Source organism: Amblyraja radiata, chromosome 14 (genome assembly GCF_010909765.2).
Source record: "Amblyraja radiata isolate CabotCenter1 chromosome 14, sAmbRad1.1.pri, whole genome shotgun sequence".
NCBI lineage: Eukaryota > Metazoa > Chordata > Chondrichthyes > Rajiformes > Rajidae > Amblyraja > Amblyraja radiata.
In genome coordinates this window covers 47715751-47734266 of record NC_045969.1, presented here as the reverse complement: position 1 = coordinate 47734266, position 18516 = coordinate 47715751, and the positions used below count along the sequence as shown (strand labels likewise).

The 18516-nt window shown below is 37.4% G+C and overlaps 1 protein-coding gene across 1 annotated transcript in view; it reads right to left on the bottom strand.

The window, feature by feature from the left end:
- ltn1 (listerin E3 ubiquitin protein ligase 1) overlaps window positions 1-18516 on the bottom strand; it is a 93320-nt gene that overhangs the window by 62970 nt on the left and 11834 nt on the right. Inside the window, exons 5-13 of the mRNA XM_033033261.1 lie at window positions 18206-18258; window positions 17845-18025; window positions 15970-16143; window positions 14112-14302; window positions 11985-12132; window positions 10438-11247; window positions 7967-8008; window positions 6998-7187; window positions 5289-5534 (exon numbers count right to left, since the gene is read on the bottom strand). Of these exons, the coding sequence (XP_032889152.1) occupies window positions 5289-5534; window positions 6998-7187; window positions 7967-8008; window positions 10438-11247; window positions 11985-12132; window positions 14112-14302; window positions 15970-16143; window positions 17845-18025; window positions 18206-18258 (2035 nt within the window). The remainder of the gene's footprint in view (window positions 1-5288; window positions 5535-6997; window positions 7188-7966; window positions 8009-10437; window positions 11248-11984; window positions 12133-14111; window positions 14303-15969; window positions 16144-17844; window positions 18026-18205; window positions 18259-18516) is intronic.

The following is an 18516-nucleotide window of genomic DNA, read 5'->3' as shown; positions in this document are numbered from 1 at the left end:
GAGACGGTTCGAGCTAGGTGTGGCATCGGCAGGTCCATCTGATATATCCAAAATCCATTATGAAGTGGTCCATTAAAACACGGGTTTACTGTATTTACAATATGTACCATTAAAAATAATCCCACGTTGTGGGAATTAAATTAGTAAATGGACAAATAAATACTACTACTGAAAAATGGAAGACCCTGAACACCCTTTATTAAAACATTGATCAAGGCATTTTCAATAAATATTTAAAAATCTTACTTCAACAAATTCCATTGCTTTGGCGAGTTGGATTACAGAAAGTCCCAAGGCTTTTTATACCTACATTAAAACAAGAGGACAACGAAGGCGAAGATAGGAGGTCGCTCAAGGGTAAAGGAGGAAATTTGTCATTGGAGTCTGGGAATGGAGGCGAGATACTAAACGTGTACTTTACATCTGTTTTCACCAAGGAGAGGGGCATGGAGGACAACGAGATCGGTGTGGAGAATATTAATATGCAAGTTCAGTTTGAGATTACGAAGGAGGAGGAAATGTTGCTCTTGAAGAGCATTAAGGTGGATAATTCACCAGGACCTAATGGGATATACCCCAAGTTGTCTTGATGAAGATCTTTGCGTCTTCTCTCGCCACAGGTGAGGTCCTGGATGACTGTAGAGTAGCTTATGTTATTCCTTTGGGAAGTAGAGAGAATCCAGGGAATTATGGATGGGTGAGCCTCACCCCAGTGATAGGGAAGCTATTGATGAGGATTCTTCGAGATAGGATTTGGAAGAGAATTAGTTAATTAGGGTCAGTTAGCATGGCTTTGTAGAGGCAGGTCGTGCTTCAGGCTGAATATATATAAAATATGAAAAAATGACTGACATAAATATAAATGGGTTGTTTAATAAGTTGCAAATGACACCAAGATTTGTTGGGCTCATGGCTTGTGAGGAACGCTGTCAAATTACATGATGGGATGTAGATCAACTACAGAAATGGGCGGAGAAATGGCAGATGGAGTTTAATCCAAGCAAGTGTGAGATGTTGCAATCTGGGAGGTCGAATGTGAGGGGAAATATACAATTAATGGAAAGACCCTTAGCAGCACAGATGCACAGAGGGATCTTGAGCTCCAACTATATGACTCACTGAAAGTAGCAACACAAGTAGATAGAGTGGCAAAGGTGGATATGGTGTGCTTGCCTTTATAGGTCGGAGCATTATTAGAGTCAGGAACTCATGCTAAAGCTTTATAGGACTTTGTTTAGGCCACATTTGGAGTATTATGTACAGTTGTGGTTGTCCCATTACAAGAAGGATGTAGAGGCTTCAGAGGCTGCAGTGGAAGTTTACTTGAATGATGCCTGGATTCGGGGTCAGGGTAGAATGCCGGAACTCTTTTCCCAGGATTGAAATATCAAATAGTGGAAGGCATAGCTTTAAGGTGAGAGGTGCAGAGTTTGAAATGGATGTGCGGGGCAAGTTTAATTTTACACAGAGGTGGTGAGTGCGTGGAACGTGCTGCCAGGAATGGTGGTTGATGCAGATATGAGTGTTCCGTTTAAGAGACTTTTATATAGGCATATAGAAACACAGGGAATGGAGGGATATGGATTATGTGCAGACATACAAGAGTTGTGCTTGGCATCATGTTCATAAAATAAATCTTTAAAATGCAGAGATTCAACATTAGTAACATATGAAGCATGGCCTCCGGTCTGTGAATTTAGCTAGCAAATGACTCACATGGACGGAAGACCACTATCCACCTCTTCTTCTTCAGCATAAATCCAGCCTACGCCAATCTCCATTTGAAACTGAACACCATCACACGTGTCTTCACTGTGTCTCTAGTTCTTGCTCTCGTTCCTCCCCCCCCCCCCCACCCCACCCCCATATGCAACAAGGACAGAGTTCCCTGGTCCTCACCTTTCACCCCACCAACCTCTGTATCCAACATCGACATTTCCGTCATCTCCTACGTGATCCCACCACATCTTCCCATCTCCACCCGTTTCTACTTTCCTCAGAGACTGCTCCCTCTACAACTCCCTGCTTGACTCATTCCTTCCCACCCAAACCACCCCCACTCCAGGTACTTTCTCCTGCAACCGCAGGAGATGCAACACCTGTCCTTATACCTCCTGCCTCAACTACATCCAGGAACCCCGACTGACCTTTCAGGTGAGATAGAGGTTCACATGTACCTCTTCTAACCTCATCTACTACATCCGGTGTTTCCAATGTGGGCTTCTGTACATCGACGAGACCAAATGTGGACTCGGTGACTGTTTCGCTGCACACTTGCCCTTGGTCTGTCGAGGCCTATGGGATCTCTAGGTTGCTAACCATTTCAACTCCCCTTCCCATATTGATCTTTCTGTCCTGGGTGTCCTCTATTGCTAGAGTGAGGCCTATTAGAGGAACCACACCTCATATTTCCTTTGGGTATCTTACGTAACATTCTCTAATTTTAAGCAACTTCTGCTAACACCCTCCTCCCCTTTCTGCTTCCTCCACCCATGTCGTTTAACCAGTTCCACAGTTTGCCATAATGTATCTCTCTTTAGATCACACCTTCCCTTGCCAATGACTGGTCCACCAGAGCACCACCCTGCTAGAGGTCACCTGCTGCCCATCATGATTTGTCCTGGCCATCTCCCCCCCACCCCCCTACTTACAGTCTGAGGAACGGTCCCGACCCAAAATGGCGCCTATTACTCCAGCACTTTCTGTCTACTATCACATCGTAGATAGAAGTTCATACATCAGGACTTCCCACTTGCAGTGTACATTAGCATTTAATTGCTTGAAGATGTAACGCCATTCCAAGACTTGAACTAGTGTGGTCAGAGAGAGGGAGCTGGAGCCAGGGTGAAGTAGGAGACTACTGTTGTGAAATTGTAGATATTAGATTGATATAATGCTAGTATTAACTTGGAAACGAGAGAAAAACAAATTTTAAATAGTGGATGGGTAAATGGAAGAATTGTGCCACATTGAAATGGACAGGAGAGCCAAGAAAATTGTCAGTTAGCTTTGAAGGATAGTCAAGAATAGTGCTAATCTATTTCTAAGGCAAAAAGGATAAGGATAGCTACCAAAAAATGCTAGCTCAGCCTGTTACATATCACCATGCTGTTATTACAGTCTCTTTAAAGGGCTGTTTTTTGAGGCTTCTCAATTTAGCAGATCACATCACTAATATTCAGCTGCTCATGTTATTAAATTTCAAATTTAAACAGACCTAATTTAAGTACAGGACGTGTTAAATGTCAGATGCCAGTACCACCATTGAAAAATCCATCAAGCAGCATTAGTAGGACAAAGGCAGATGGACATACCAAAACATGTATTACCAATTCATATCCACAGCAACCTCGCCCACAGAAAACGGTGGGCATAAATGAGGTACATAGAATAGAACTTCTATATTCCATACCTGGTTATGAATAGTCACTTGATCCCTGCTATACCAGACGTAGAAGCTTTACAATTGGTTCAGTCCCTAGACTGAAGCAATGTGAGGAAAAACAGTCATAAAAGGCAACTTCTGCTCATTTGTTAAATTACCCAGATAGCAAGGATTGCTTCCAACGTCGAATGATGCTCAGGAATTACACTCACAAATGAAGAAAGAAAATCTGGGTGAGATAACCTGTGGAATTATGCGTATCAGCAGTTGGCACCTTTTGGAAAACTAGTAAGATATTGGCAAACAATCTTTTTATGTCATAGGGAAACTGAATATAGTGATGCTCCAATTTGAATACTGATGATCATAGAGAAAATCTAAGCATACATTTCACAATTGTAAGAATGCAACTAAGCAATAAGATACTAATCAAACCTGATTCAAATAACCATTTTCCAATCCTTGATCACAATGTTTTGAAATGAGTGGTCATTCAACCAAAAATAGTATTAACAACAGTTTCAGGCAATATAAATATACAAAGAATCTATGCAATAAATAGCTGGGGGAAAGTATTTTCAAAAAATTTCTAAAATGAAAACGAACAATTTACATATGAAGTTGTTAAATTTGGTGAATACAGCTATGGTTTCTTGCAATGTAAGTCATGAACTAATCGCATAATCAAAGATTTGGAAGCTCCTAATACACACATACATTAACATATTATCCAAAATAAATGCAAGAAATACTGTAGAAGTTACATCATCTTTTGACTGAACACGGAAAATAAAAAATGATTTCTGAATTGATCTTTAAAATAAGAGCACAATTTAAGAGGGCTCTAGTCATCTTTGTACATTAATTTTCTGTGAAACACTTTTTGGTGGGTATGGAGTCTAATTTTACCTATTATGTTTATCTGCTTGGCAAAATTCCTTCCAATTTAGCATAATGAGGAAGAATGGATAAATGAATGAACGAACTAACTAATTAACTTCCGGAAAGCAGGCCTGACTCGCCCGCCGCGGACTGATGCTGGAAGAGGACCGGCCCGCAGCGGACCGACGATGGAGGACCCGGCCTGTGAATCGCCCCCAAGCCACCGCCGCTGACAGGAGTAGAGCAAACTAAGAGTGAGGAGGGACTGAGAGCCATGTGGACCAGCCATAGCGAGGTGGATTGCCAAGAGAAATGGGGGATGGGGGGGGGGGGATCCAGTGTGAGGCCACCGAGAGCAATGGGGTGGAACCAGCGTGGGGGGAGGTGGGTGTGAGAGGAATGGCGAGACCCGGCGAGAACGAAGGGGGAACTGGGGGAAGGCCTGCCGTCCCGTGCAGCAGCAAATTTGTTCTGTTCAGTACTTTTGTAACTTTATCAACACATGGTGACCCGTGTACTACCTAGGTTGTATGCAAAACAAAGCATTTCATTGTATCTAGGTACCATAGGTACATGTGACAATAATGCATCTTTCAATCATAGAAAAACAGGCTCCTCATCCCATTAAATCCATCCTGCCCATCAGCTACAATTTACACTCATCCAACATTAATGCCATTATTTTATTCTCCCCATATTCTCATAAAATTCCCCGCAGAACCTACCACTTAATTGCCTATATTAGGGGCAATTTTGAGTGGCCAAACACCCTACCTGATATTTTTGGAAATATGGGAGGAAACCACAGCACGCTGAGGGATGATGTACATTCTACATACAGCCAGCAGTGGAAGTCAGGTTTGATCCTGGGTACCTGGCACTGTAAGGAATCAACTCTATAAGACGTAAACTAAATGATAAATTAGATAGGGAGCTTCCCCAGAAAATTACCCTGTGCTGTGCAATCTTTTCTTAAAAGGGTAATTGTTTGAAGATCCATAGAATAATGCTTATGCTTTACCTGAGAGATGAGTCTTCTCCTGACTTTGGGCACAGAGCTGGAAAATTGCGAAAAGAAGATCCTCAGCTGAAGACATCTGCAAACATCCCTTGATGGAACAGAAAAAGTTGGATGCCAAATCACAAATGAAAGAGAGCGAAGGCTCCATAACTCCAGTTTTAGTTAGGTCCTCAGATAGATCCTTCGAAAGTGCACGGTGGAGTCTGTCAATTATTCTTTCTATATACATTTCAGCAATCATGAATTCTATAAACAAAACAGTAAATGAAATGATTACAATATATTACCAAGACATACATCCTCCAAATTAAGTCAATCATGTTTACAAGGGGTGATTGAAGTCTTATTTCTAACATGTACAGCAGATCAACCTTCTGTTCCTTTGCTTGTACATTACCATCTTTTATCATCTTGCATCATCTGTTTTAAATAATTTAACTTTTTTTGCAATCTATCTATAATAGTTTCCTTCCTCTCACATTTAGAGTCAAAGAGTAATACAGCTTAGATGGCACAGAAACAGGCCCTTCATCCTAACTTATCCATGCCGACCGTTGCCTAACCAAGCTATTTCCACTACCTATGCCTGGACTATATCCCTGCAGTCCTTTCCTATCCATGTACCTTTCCAAGTGTCTATTAAAATGTTATAATTGTCCCCGCCTCTACTACTTCCTCTCACAGATCATTCCATACATGCACCATGCTGTGCGTGGAAAAAGTTGCCCTTCAGGTCCTTTTTAAATCGTTCGCCTCTCAAACTAAACCAATGGCCTCTTGTTTTATACTACTGCATACTGGGGAAAAGACTGACGTCACCTCTTCCATGTCATTCATGATTTTATAAACATCTATAAGGTCACCTCCGATACTCCCAAGAGAAAAAGTCCTAGCTTATCCAGCCTCCAAATCCTTCAGACCCTGTAACATCCTCGTAAATCTTTTGTGCACTTTCCAATATTAAGACATCCTTTCAATAGCAGGACAACAAGAACTGTGCACTGTACTCGGAACTAGGGCTTACCAATAACTTGTACAGCTGTAACATGGCGTATCAACTTCAGTACTCAATACTCCATGAAGACAAGCGTACCAAATGCCTTCTTTACCACCTTATCCACCTGTATTATCACTTTCATGGAATGGTACACCTGCTCTAGGTTGTCTTACTAAAATGCAACACTTCACAGTTATACAAATTAAACCCCATCTGCCATGCCTCAGCCCACTGATTCCTGCAGCACACCACTGTTACTGGTCTCCAATGTGAAAAAACACTTCTCTACTGCCATCCATGGTCTCCTACCTTCAAACAAATTTGTATCCATATGGAAAGCTGGCCCTGGATCCCATGAGACCTCACCATTCAGACCAGTAAAACTATGCAATCTATAACTATGCAATCCTTTTCACCTTGCTCTGCTTCATCAACCCAAGTTAATACCACTGTTTCGCTTGCTGAAAATATAATTTCATCTGAATATTCCCAGTATGTTTTTTTACAGTTCCATTCTTTAATTGTAAAATGCTCCGTTATTTCACTCAAATTTCTTAATTCTCAATGTTAAGAATCTGTTCTGATTTCCTCCACCAGAGAAAATAATTTAACTTTTATCTACCATATTAAATCCTTAAGTATTTTATACAGCTTGTCTAGTTAAGGTGGCTAAACTTGAGGAAATACAAATTTTAAAGGACTCTTTACTCACCATTATTGGTGTGTTTGGACAGAGCAAAGCCAAGTAGCATCCAGTTATTTGAGTCATGCTTTCTTGGCAAAGAACCTGTTGTCATTGCCATTGTGCAGAGCTCATCCGCTAACACGACAAGTTTCTCGCCCAAAACATCTCCTTTTAACCAATCAGAGATAGCAACATACTTAATTGGATCCACACAAGCCTGAAAGGAACAGGTCAGATATAAAGTCAGTAAGTTTTACCAGGCAATATCGACACTCTCAACCATCTGGCATCAGTGGGGAAGGGGGCAGCCAGCTGCATGAACATGCCAGTTGCATGAGAATTGTTCAATAAAAACTTTACTGTACGTCACACAAGTATTCTACGCAGAAATCTTTACATAAGTTGCCCAACTCCTAATCATCCGCTTACACTTAAATAATGTTTATGTACTTCAATTATACATTTTAAGGCTAAAGTCATTGAATAAATTATGAAATTGTTTAATATTCTTGGAAATGTGTCAGCTGCATGAGAATTCCAGGTAGCACAGACCAGATAAACAAGAATTTACTGTACTGCAATTTGTTTTCTTTAGAAATGCAATATTTATAAGTTTCTGAACTTTTTTTTGATTTCCAACACGTGTATTTAGATTAAGTTTAACAGTGTCATTGCAAAACTGTTTACCATTGGAAGTGGCTAACTTCCAATTAACTTATCAAGACATTAATCAGTGCAAACATTACTGGAAATTCATATTAATAACAAATTTAGCTAAAATGGATTTTAATTTGCAATTTCCTTAGCTTGCCTTAAATCGTGAGCTAATTCTTTGACAACAAAATAAATGTGCAGTTTTAATTCCAAATTTATGATCTATAACATATTAACCAATGACCAAGTAATAATATCATGCCTGGACTATTGAGTTAATGAAATTACATGTCCTGAAGTACAAGGTTTTCTGAAACAAAGCACAATGGTATGAAAAATTACCTTTTGTATAACATAAAATAAGATGAGCCATCCTTGTTCCATCTAGTAAGAAAAAGTTAAATAAATAAAAAGACTGAATTAAAACAACAAATTTTTACACTGATATACAAAGTTACATCATGGTGCTTCACAAAGACATCAAATAAATTTTGAGGCAAGAGCTTATTTTGGTGTTGTGAATAAAACCCAATTCAGAGTGATGTATTTACGAGGAATTTTTAAGGAGGTGTGGATGGTGCAGAAACAGAAGATTACAATGAAAATCCCAGCTAGACTCAGTCTAATGGTGGGATGACAAGATGCTAAAACTAAGAATATTAAAAAAAGGTCTGGAGCTGAGGAACACGCATGTTATATTTCAAAGTTATAGAAATAGAGACAGCAAAGCAAAGTGGATATTTCAACATGCAAATGAATATTTTAATTGTGGGATATTTGTGAAGTCAGAGCTAATACTCATCAACAAGGAAGGATGGTTAAATGAGAATTTAAGCCTAATTTTAAAGAGCTGGATGATGAGTTGAATGAGTGAAAGATGTTTAGATATGGAACAGGCATAATAAAAGTCTCAATAAATTTGTGTCGTCATCAGGCAGATCAGAGATAAGCAATGACTAAAAAGCTGTTCGGCCAATTGGTGATGAAGTGGAGATGGGAATCAAATCGGAAACAAATGTTGTGAAAAGCCTGATTCAACCCACATCAGCAGCTTGAGAAAGCGGATGAAAATCAGTGTCAAACAATTTATTCTTTGATTTTGTCTTTCTAATGTTTAACTGGATAAAATGGGACATGCAAGATAGAACGCTGGGTAACAGTCTGACAACTAAGAAACATTGGAAGAATAGAGATATAGTTGTGAGAGTATGTCATTTTATTATTTACTTTTGAATGGGAAGAGCAGGAAACTGCTTTGCAAGAGAGTAAAAATACAAAATGAAAAAACAAGAAAAGGCTAAGAACGTCAGAAACAAGTTTATTATAACTTGAGGTATAAACACTACGAAGAGAGGAAAAGAAGCAAAATTTAAATACAGTACGAAAACATTAAAGAATAGCACAAGAAAGACAAAAATATTATCACAAAATGGTTTAGGATATAAAGAAATGGTCAGCCTGTTACGTCCATGCCAGTTCAATACGTAAGCAATCCAGCTCGTCCCCCTTCCCTGCTTTGTCATTACAGCTTTAGAAATGATTTCCTTTCAGATACTCATCGAGTTGTTTTGCAGAGCACAATGGAATCTGTTGCTACTATCACGCTGGTTGTGCATTCTGGACCCACATTACCCATTGCTTCCTCTTTTTTTTATTCTTGGTCTGTTGGTCAATCACATTCATCCCTTGTCCCCTAGTTCCTCATTTTTGTGCAGATGAAATCAGATTCTCCTTATCTATCCTATCTACACTTGTCATAATTTCAAATGTCCCCTCAGATCTCATAACATTCTCCTTTGTTCCTGGAAGAGCAACTACTGCTTCTCTAGGCTATTCGCATAACTGAAGGCTTTCATCCTTGGTATGATATTTTAGTAAATATCTTATGTAACCTTTCAGAAGTATTTAAATCTTACCTGAAAAAAGTGTTATAAAAATAATATGTTACAAAATAAGCCATGCTGGATTTCCACTGTATACAATAGGAACAGTCATCATATCTCTCAAAGATCGAGCCTGAGCTACCCTGAAGCAGATCATTCATACTGAAATGTTATCATGCTGCACTTCTGAATTTGACTGCGGAAGACAACATTTATATTGCTGCCTTGAGATGCCGAGGGTCTGATGTCGCTCACACTGTTTCTTCCACATTATGCTAAAATGGAAAGAGTTTTGCCACGCAGATACATATAACACGTAAAACTAGACTCAGTATCCAACAAAAAGTGTTCAACAGAAAATGGATCAATTCATGTACAAATTTCCAGATTTCCACATCTAATATTTCATATTTGACACTTTAAATTTAAATCTATTGATCCAACTATTGTTCTCCAAGCACATACAAACTTAGCCAGGAGCATACTGGAAAGAGTCTAGGAGAAACAAAATCTGCATTTATTTAACCCCAAAAATATTTGCATTATTGCATTTACCAGTTAACCTCATGTTCATTGCATTTGGTTCTTGTTTTAAATCTACCTTTTCAATTTCCCAGCTATTTAAAATGTTCACTTCACCAACCTGCATTCTCTCCAGTTCAGTTGCCACATGGCTTCAACATATTCTTCCCATTTACTATTTTTATTTCCTGAAAAGGATCTTGAAACGCATAAAATTGAAAACGTGGAGAAACATGCAAAAGAGCAAAGTAAAATAACAAATGCAAATAAAAGTGATGATTAAAATACAAAAGGGGAGAGAAAGAAAAACAAAACGAGTAATGCCAATGTATGTGCTACAGACTTACTGGTATATGTATTCGTAGGTGGAAAGGCAGAAGCAACAATTTCTTAAATTTATACACTTACCTGAGATATATGATTGAGTATTATCATCTTCTCATTGTTCTGGCAGCAGTGAAGAATACTGTAGAGCATATCAATCAGACAACTGAAATCAGCTTTGTCTTCCTTCATCCAGGTTAACAGTTTCTGATTCAGAAACTGCACAGCAGGATTACTTGCCATTGTTTCCACTTCATTATTTTCCTCAAGGAAAATTTCAGCATTCCCTTCATTATCACCTTCCTGTAAAACTGTAAATAGATTTCTTGATGGAAAGGAACTGACCAGCGTGGCCAAAAATGCAAGATAGATTTCAGAGTGTTTTTTGATACGAGCTATACACAATTTGGCAAGTTGACAGACTAGGTTTTCCAAAGGTACCGTTCTGGCAGGATTACTGTGCTGAGCACATCTGGAAATATCCCCCAAATTTTCAGATTTTGGCATCTTCTTTGCGTCAAATGTTAATTCTGCTAAATGGTTGCCATTGTTACGGTCAACATTTATGGTTCCTTCTTCGTCAAAAAATCGAATCTTTCCTTTCTTTTTGACAATGGTTTTTTGAGCCCTCTCAGGATTTTTTAACAATACGAGCAAGGAAGACACTCCTTCCAATAGATTTTTGTCAACTTCTGCACTTTCCACCTGCGATATGCAAAGCTGAGAAAGACCATCCCAAAAGTAAGGTAACAATCTTCGATATGCATCAGCGCATTCCTTTATTTCTAGATTATCAGCTCGTCTTTCCCATGACAAAAGAGTGTCTGCTAGATGGGAGAATGTACTGTTTTGCAGTTTAGGGTTCTTCAAAGCAGAATGTACAAGAGGTAGTAACTATAAAAGAAAAAAAATAAGATTGGCATATTAATTCTGAAATTATATTTACAATGAAGAATCTTGTTTTGTATTTATTATAAGCACTTTCATTGGATACTTTTGAATGTTCTCTTTTCATGTTATAAAAAAAATCTTCAACTGATCCAAAATATTGATTGACAATCCTAGCAGGTTCACATGGTGGATAAATGTGAGCATAATTTTACTTCCTGGCACTGTAATAAATAACATTAGTTATCCTAAACAGCTGATCTGATAACTAACTACAAAAAGTAGCATCAAGGGTATTAATAGAAAGGATAACTTTTAATCATACAAAGAAACAAGTTGAATAGATGGAATCTATTAGCATATTAATTCTTGAATAAACTACAACAAAAAAGTGATAATCTGCAGATTGACATCCAAATACTTCACACAGCAAGAGATCAATCAGTAATCAGAGGCCTTGGGCAAAAGGAAAACACATCACAAAATTTGATTTCTGTAGATAAATAGCACCAAAATGTCACTCTTGGTCAAGAATATTACCAGGTTAAGTAGAAGGGTATTTAGTATTGATATTTTTTTAACAAAATCAAAACTCAAGAATAACAACTATGTGAAAGTGCCACAGTGCTTTAAAATATATGCCACAGATTAATATGTTACAAATTTTGACTTTTCTGCTTCAATTTTTCCAATCTCAACAAGTCAATTCTTTGCAGTTTTTATGATTAGCTTTTCGCACATACCTGATTATTTATGAGCATCTCTTGGAGCTTCTGCTGATCCTCATTCATTCCCAGATTCTGGTGCAATGTAAAACGTAAACATTCCATAATTGCAGCAACAATTGCTGAACTCTCAGAACAACTCATCAAGGCACGCTCACTTAGTAATCTAATCAAAACAAAATCATTTAAAGCACACCGTACAACATTACTTGAAATTAGTTTTCATTGCTGTTGCTTCAAAAAATTTGAATATTTTTTTCAATAAATGGTTTCTACATCATAAAGTAATTTAAAATATAGCTTACAAATCAGTATTCTATATTATGTCTCAGTTAGAAAAACAGAAAATGAAGTTTCTGACACATATATATATATATTATCAAAGCAATTCTTTTCTCCAAAATTACCTAATGATAGAAATGAGAAAAGTATTAAGAATTCACAGGCATCTGTTTGATTATCTTATTACTGAAGTTCTATTCAATTTATGCCAATCTATTTTGATTTTTTTTAAAGTTGTGATTTGGGACAAAGCCAAGATTATTGTTTTGGAAGTAAAAATACTGAAAAGATGATAATGTAATCCAACCAAAGATACAACCCACGGCATACACAAAGCAGTTTACTGTTCTGAGAAAATAAGCAAAACAAAGCCAAATCATGTATCAGTCAAAAATTGTTAACCAAATAATGAAGTTATTGAAGTATGGCTCTTACTGAATCACAATTTGTAAACCACCCACCTAACTGTGGTGTGGATGTATGGAGTAGGATTGTAGGGATGTCAAAACAAGTTAAGAGGTCCAAACATGCACAATGATGGCAGAAAACTGTATCCAAGTCAACGTCTTGGGTATACTTGGCTCCAATAACGAAAACTCTTAATTTGAGTGTACTAGACTTTCAGTAGGAACAATTATTTTCTCATTTGGTTCAAATAACCTATAAGCGAATCCCTAAAAAGTGTACTTGCACCTGGATAATTAATACAAAAGTTATCAATATTCTGTGATGTTAAGATGTGTTGTTTAATTAATTAAAATCTGTACTACTTGACTCTTGTTCAAATTTCGAGCTGTTGCTGAAATACATTTACTCGTTTAAAGCTTGGATAAGTAGAATCTGCAATTCTGGTTAGTGACAAGAATGAAATAGAAACTAAGATAATGGAAATGTTAAATAAATACAGTCAATGCATGAAATACCCAGGAGTTCAGGCATTTTTTGTGGAGAGAGAAACAGGTCAATGATTTATCAATGGAATTCCATCCCTGTTTTTAGGTTTTTTCATACAGCCAATACATTTTTATTTATACTTTATCTTTTTAAAGTCATTCAAAACTATTCTAAGACCACCTTTCAACTTGATTTGACTGTAGCAATGAGATATTTTCTTTGAGCAGTCCTTCCACAAGCTAGGGTTGTGACTGCTTCTCCTCTACCTCACTGGAACTGTAGTGCCACAATGCTGAGAACTATTCTACAGCTATTAAAACTAATCTTTCCCTTCAATCTGCTATGGTAAATGAGTTTGGCCTGATTGCATTTATGTATAGTATTATCTGCTTGGACTGGATAGCATGAAAAACAAAGCTTTTCACAGTATCTCAATGCACATAACTATAATGAACCTAAACCTAATGAGGAGGGACTTGCAAGGCATTACCAATGTTAATTAATTTTATAGCAGCATATTTCACCAAGAATTGTCACAATTCATAGAGAAATCATGAGGGGCTAGGATAAAAACCAAAAGTGTGCCAGCTTAATTACTAAAATCTGAAATCACTGAAACCTATAGCACTTAAAAGGCCTTGCCGTTCCTGCGCTAGCTCTGTGCTGCGTTTTATCCTTAAGCCCTTAAGTTTCTCATTGTCACTTATCCTTCCATTTCAAAATTATCTACCAAATTGTTTTCATTGCCCTTTTCAGCTAGAGCAATTTACATCAAATAATTCAATTAAAACATTTCTGAATCCTTCCTCAAATCTTTTCCACAAATATTTCCAGACCTTAACTTTAACTATCAACATTTTTATATGACGAAAAGCACTTTAAATTAAGTAACTATAGTTAATAACAAAATAATCACTACGGATTGTGGGAATAATTTGTGATGGTGGGAATAATTTACAAAGAACATACCCCTTGGCACAGGTACTGAAGAAAATGGTGAAAAATTCCATCTTTGGTGCTATTATTTCTTCTGGTAATTTGCTAAAAAATGGTAAAAGGCTTGGATAGATAACAGAAGCAAGGCCCTGACCGCCATCTTTTAGTACTATCCATAGCTTTGGCAAAACTCCTTTATTTGCATTTACATGGGCCCAACAATCCTAATAGAAACATTACAAAAATGTTAATAAAAATGTAATAACATTTCACTTACAGAATTAAATACAGTGTCAGTAAAAAAGGCAGACAGAAAAACGTAAAATTGCTGGCTTTTGAAAATGCACAAAATGATCTTAATGCTGTGCGGGGAAAGATGAAGCTTGCTGCCCAGGATCACTGGCTAAGGAAGTTCCGTCATTTAGATTTGGAGTGAATATCTTGCTATCTAAAACATTCTGGATTCCAGTAGCATAGTATTCTGCACAGTTACAGGGCATCAAATAGTGCACCAGAACAGCCCCTTTTGAAAACATCCCTGAGTGTTGGCAGCTGGCAAATTACAACTATGACACAAGATTGCAGATTACGCATTTGAAATGGTGCTCTATTAAATTCACTTCAAATATGCCGTCAGGAAATAATGACAGAACTGATGCAAAATGTTTTAAGCTAGACAGTAACTGAAATGCTATTTAAATTTTTTAACCTCCCTGACCAGAAAAAAATCAATTAATTTCCACAACAGTGCCTTCAGTGTTCTCTCAACTTGCCCCCAAATTGATTAATGTTCCTCTTTCTGCAGAATCCCATTATAAATCCGTCATCAAGGTTTCACAATGCTTTTCACACAAATTGTTACTGTTACTCGAGATTATATTAGGAACATTTTCAATTGGAGAAAAGCCAGATGAATCTTACCTAGCAGCCCAATGTTCTTTTCTGCTCAGCCTTTTCACTGTCATATACAATGTATGTTATACCGTATTGTCTGAGTCTATGATAAAGTTGGAAACAAACTTTCCATAGCAGCTGCTCCTCACCCAAGTGTGCATCTGACAATAAACTCGACTTAACTTATTTTTTCTTCATTTCCTTTTTCATCCCCCGAAGGACCCAACCAGATGCAACTAAATTTAAGGTAGCTCTTTCTTCCCAAAAACCCTTTCTGGCTTAAGTCCTCCCTCCACCACCTCCAGTTTAAATTCCATTTGTAATATTTTGGAGGACCAAGAAACCAAGACTGGAAACCTGGAAAGGTACAATAATATCAAATTCCATTAACACAGAACCTTTCATGTCGTACAAGGACAGTCGGGATAACACAGCAAATTATAGGAATAATGAGCCTTTCAGCAGTGGTATGGAATCTTTTGAAGATGATGCTTTGAGATGGGATTTACTCACATCAGGACAGGCATGTGCTTATTAGGGATGATTAGCATGACTTTATCTGGGAGAGGTTCGGTCTTAAACATATCACCATAATAGGACCATAAGACATAGGAGCAGAATTAGGCCATTCAGCCCATTTCAGTCTGAAGAAGGGTAACTGCTTAATAACTTAAAACACAAGGGATTCTTTCAGTATAAAACTACCCCAGATAAAGTAATGCTAATCATCCTTATTAAGCACATATGTCCAGATGTGAGTAAATCCCATCTCTAAGAATAATCTTCAATAGATTCCATACCACTGTTGTAAGGCTCATTATTCCCGTAATTTGCTGTTATCGCTACCGCCCTTGTACAACATGAAAGGTTCTGTATCAAAGATGAAAAATAAATTGCAATTTCAACAAACAATACATTCAGCAAGATTTTGTCAAATGCTATCTTTTTAAAATGCAAAAATGAACTCTTCACCCAAATTCCCCACATTTCACTTTACCTCAATGCAGCTGAGCATGTAAAGTGCCGCTGCCCACACGGAAGGGCATACCACTGGATCCATATCATCTATGCTCAACAACACAGCTGGACACACGTTTGCAGCTTCAGACTTCATCAATTCAGGCAAATGCTGGCAAAAAGCAATAATCAATTCAAAGAAAGCTGACCGAATCTAAAAAATAAAGAAAGCAGTAAGAATTTCAGTATCTCATTGCTTATATCAAATATTAATATTTTGCAGATCACAAAATAGTTGAAGTAGATCAAGAAAGTTAAGGGGTCAATAATAATTCACAGTGAAGTCATCAGGTTGTGCTATTGTAAATGAAGCTTGAAATAAACTTTTTCTTTGAATAATTAATTAATTTTCCTCCATCATGGTATCTGATTTCACCCAAGTGACCAACAAACTGTAAAGATCCATTTCTCTCTCATTCGATCTTTTAATTTATTCATCTAGGGAACTGATATTGCTGGCTTTATCCCAAAATGATCCTGAACAAATGAGGCAATTAAACTATCAATATTGGCGGGTCACATTTATCCAGAATGTGTGGATATGGTAGGTTTCCCTTCCATAAGGACATTAGTGTTGCAAGTAGGTTTTATTACAATCTAGTGAATTACACATACATATGTACATAAAAACTAGGAGCATCTGTTTAACAAGACCATGGCTAATCCACATTTCCACCTGTCCAAAGCAACCTTTCAGCCCTTTGGTTATCCAGTATTCATCTATCTGTGCCTTAAAATATTCAAAGATTCTGTTTCCACTACTTTTGAGGAAGAGTTCTCTAAAGATTATCAATTCTCTGAGAAAAACTTTCTTTTGTAAATGGATAACTTTTTGAACTGTTAACTCCAGTTTTCAATTCTCTCATCAAATGAAACATCCTCTTTACTTCCACCAAGACTCTACAAGGTCATATGTTTCAACACATTCCCTTCACCAGTGGATACAAGTGCGGGGAGACACAATAGAAGCATATAAAATTATGAGAGGCCAAGATAGGATGGACAGTCAGATCCTTTTTTCCCTGGATGGAAAAATTAAATACTAGAGGGCATAACTTTAAGGTGAGAGGGGCAGTTGAAAGGAGATGTGCGGGGCAAGATTTGTTTTCTTTCAAGAACAGAGAATGGTGCCAGGAATGCGCTGCTGGAGGTGGTGGCGTAGGAAGATACAATAGTGGCATTTATGGATTATGTGCAGGTAAATAAGAGATGGTCCTGACATCATGTTCGGCACAGACATTGTGGGCCGAAGGGCTCATTCTTGTACTGTTCTATGTTCTAATAAGTAGAATGAAAATTAAAAAAAACTGCCAATGCTGTAAATCAAAAACAATGGTCCCAGTGCTGATTCTTGTGGATCACCACTACCCACCGTTTTCTTTGCAAATAGCTGCCCTTAACTCCAACGCTCTGGTTTCTAACTTAAAGCTAACTGGGAAAACTATATATCCTGACTTCATATTTTCTGATCTTATTTGTTAGTCTATTATATAGTAACTGGACCTTTTGAAGATCCAGAAAAACAATGTTTACACCATTGCACCTACTTTTCCTGTCACCTCTTGAAAAAAAAAGCAAAACCGATGGAGATTCTTGCGTTTGAAATCTTTGTTGACTAATCATTATTGTTTACTGCCAAACCTTTTCAGTTTTATTTATTCATTCAATTTTTGAGATTCATTGCTGGCAAGGCCAACATTAAATGCGCACTCTTAATTGCCCTTCTTGAACAGCTCCAGTGCTCCTGTAGAGAATGTTTCACATTGTTGATGAACTCACACCCTTATCTCAGTATCAGCTTAGCCAAATAACCTTCAATTTTTTTTTTCAATATTTCAGAAAATAATTATCAAACCTGTGGATTTTTATGCTTGCAATATTTCCAAAACTTGGACTGTGATAAAACTTTTATTAGTCTGTCTTTCAGAACCATCCGCTCATTTTCAGGTAAAAGGTCAAGTAGCTTCTTCATAGCCAAGAATGAACTGGTAACAACTCTTAAGTATTTGCCTTCCCTTTCTTCTTCTGGAACATACCTAAAGTTGAAAAGCAAAATTTAAAAAAATCATTTTTTATATAAATCTAGCTTTAGCATGTACAATATAGAATGATAGATAGGTTTCTAAACACATTTACAGGTCTAGATTCATTTAGGATTCTGTTTTTACAGGAATACATCTTTAATCATAGCGTTTCCAAATTCCACGATAACCTACTGTGGGTCGCTGAGTGTCTCTGGAGTTTCTTTCATGATGTTATCCTCTAAAATCTGTAAAACAGAGAAATGACAACTGTAATTAAAAACTGTAATTACAAAAATTGATTGAATAAATCACACATCCACCAAATGACCACCAGGGGCGCCGGGGCGATAGCTGCCCTGCCAGGCAGTCTGTTAGTTTTTTCATTCTTTTGTTATTTTTTAGTGGGTTCAAAGTTTGTTTTAATGTTCTTCGGTTTATTTTATGTGGGGGAGGGGGGAGGGGATCGGGGGGGAACTTTTTTTCAAACATACCTTCCCGGAGTT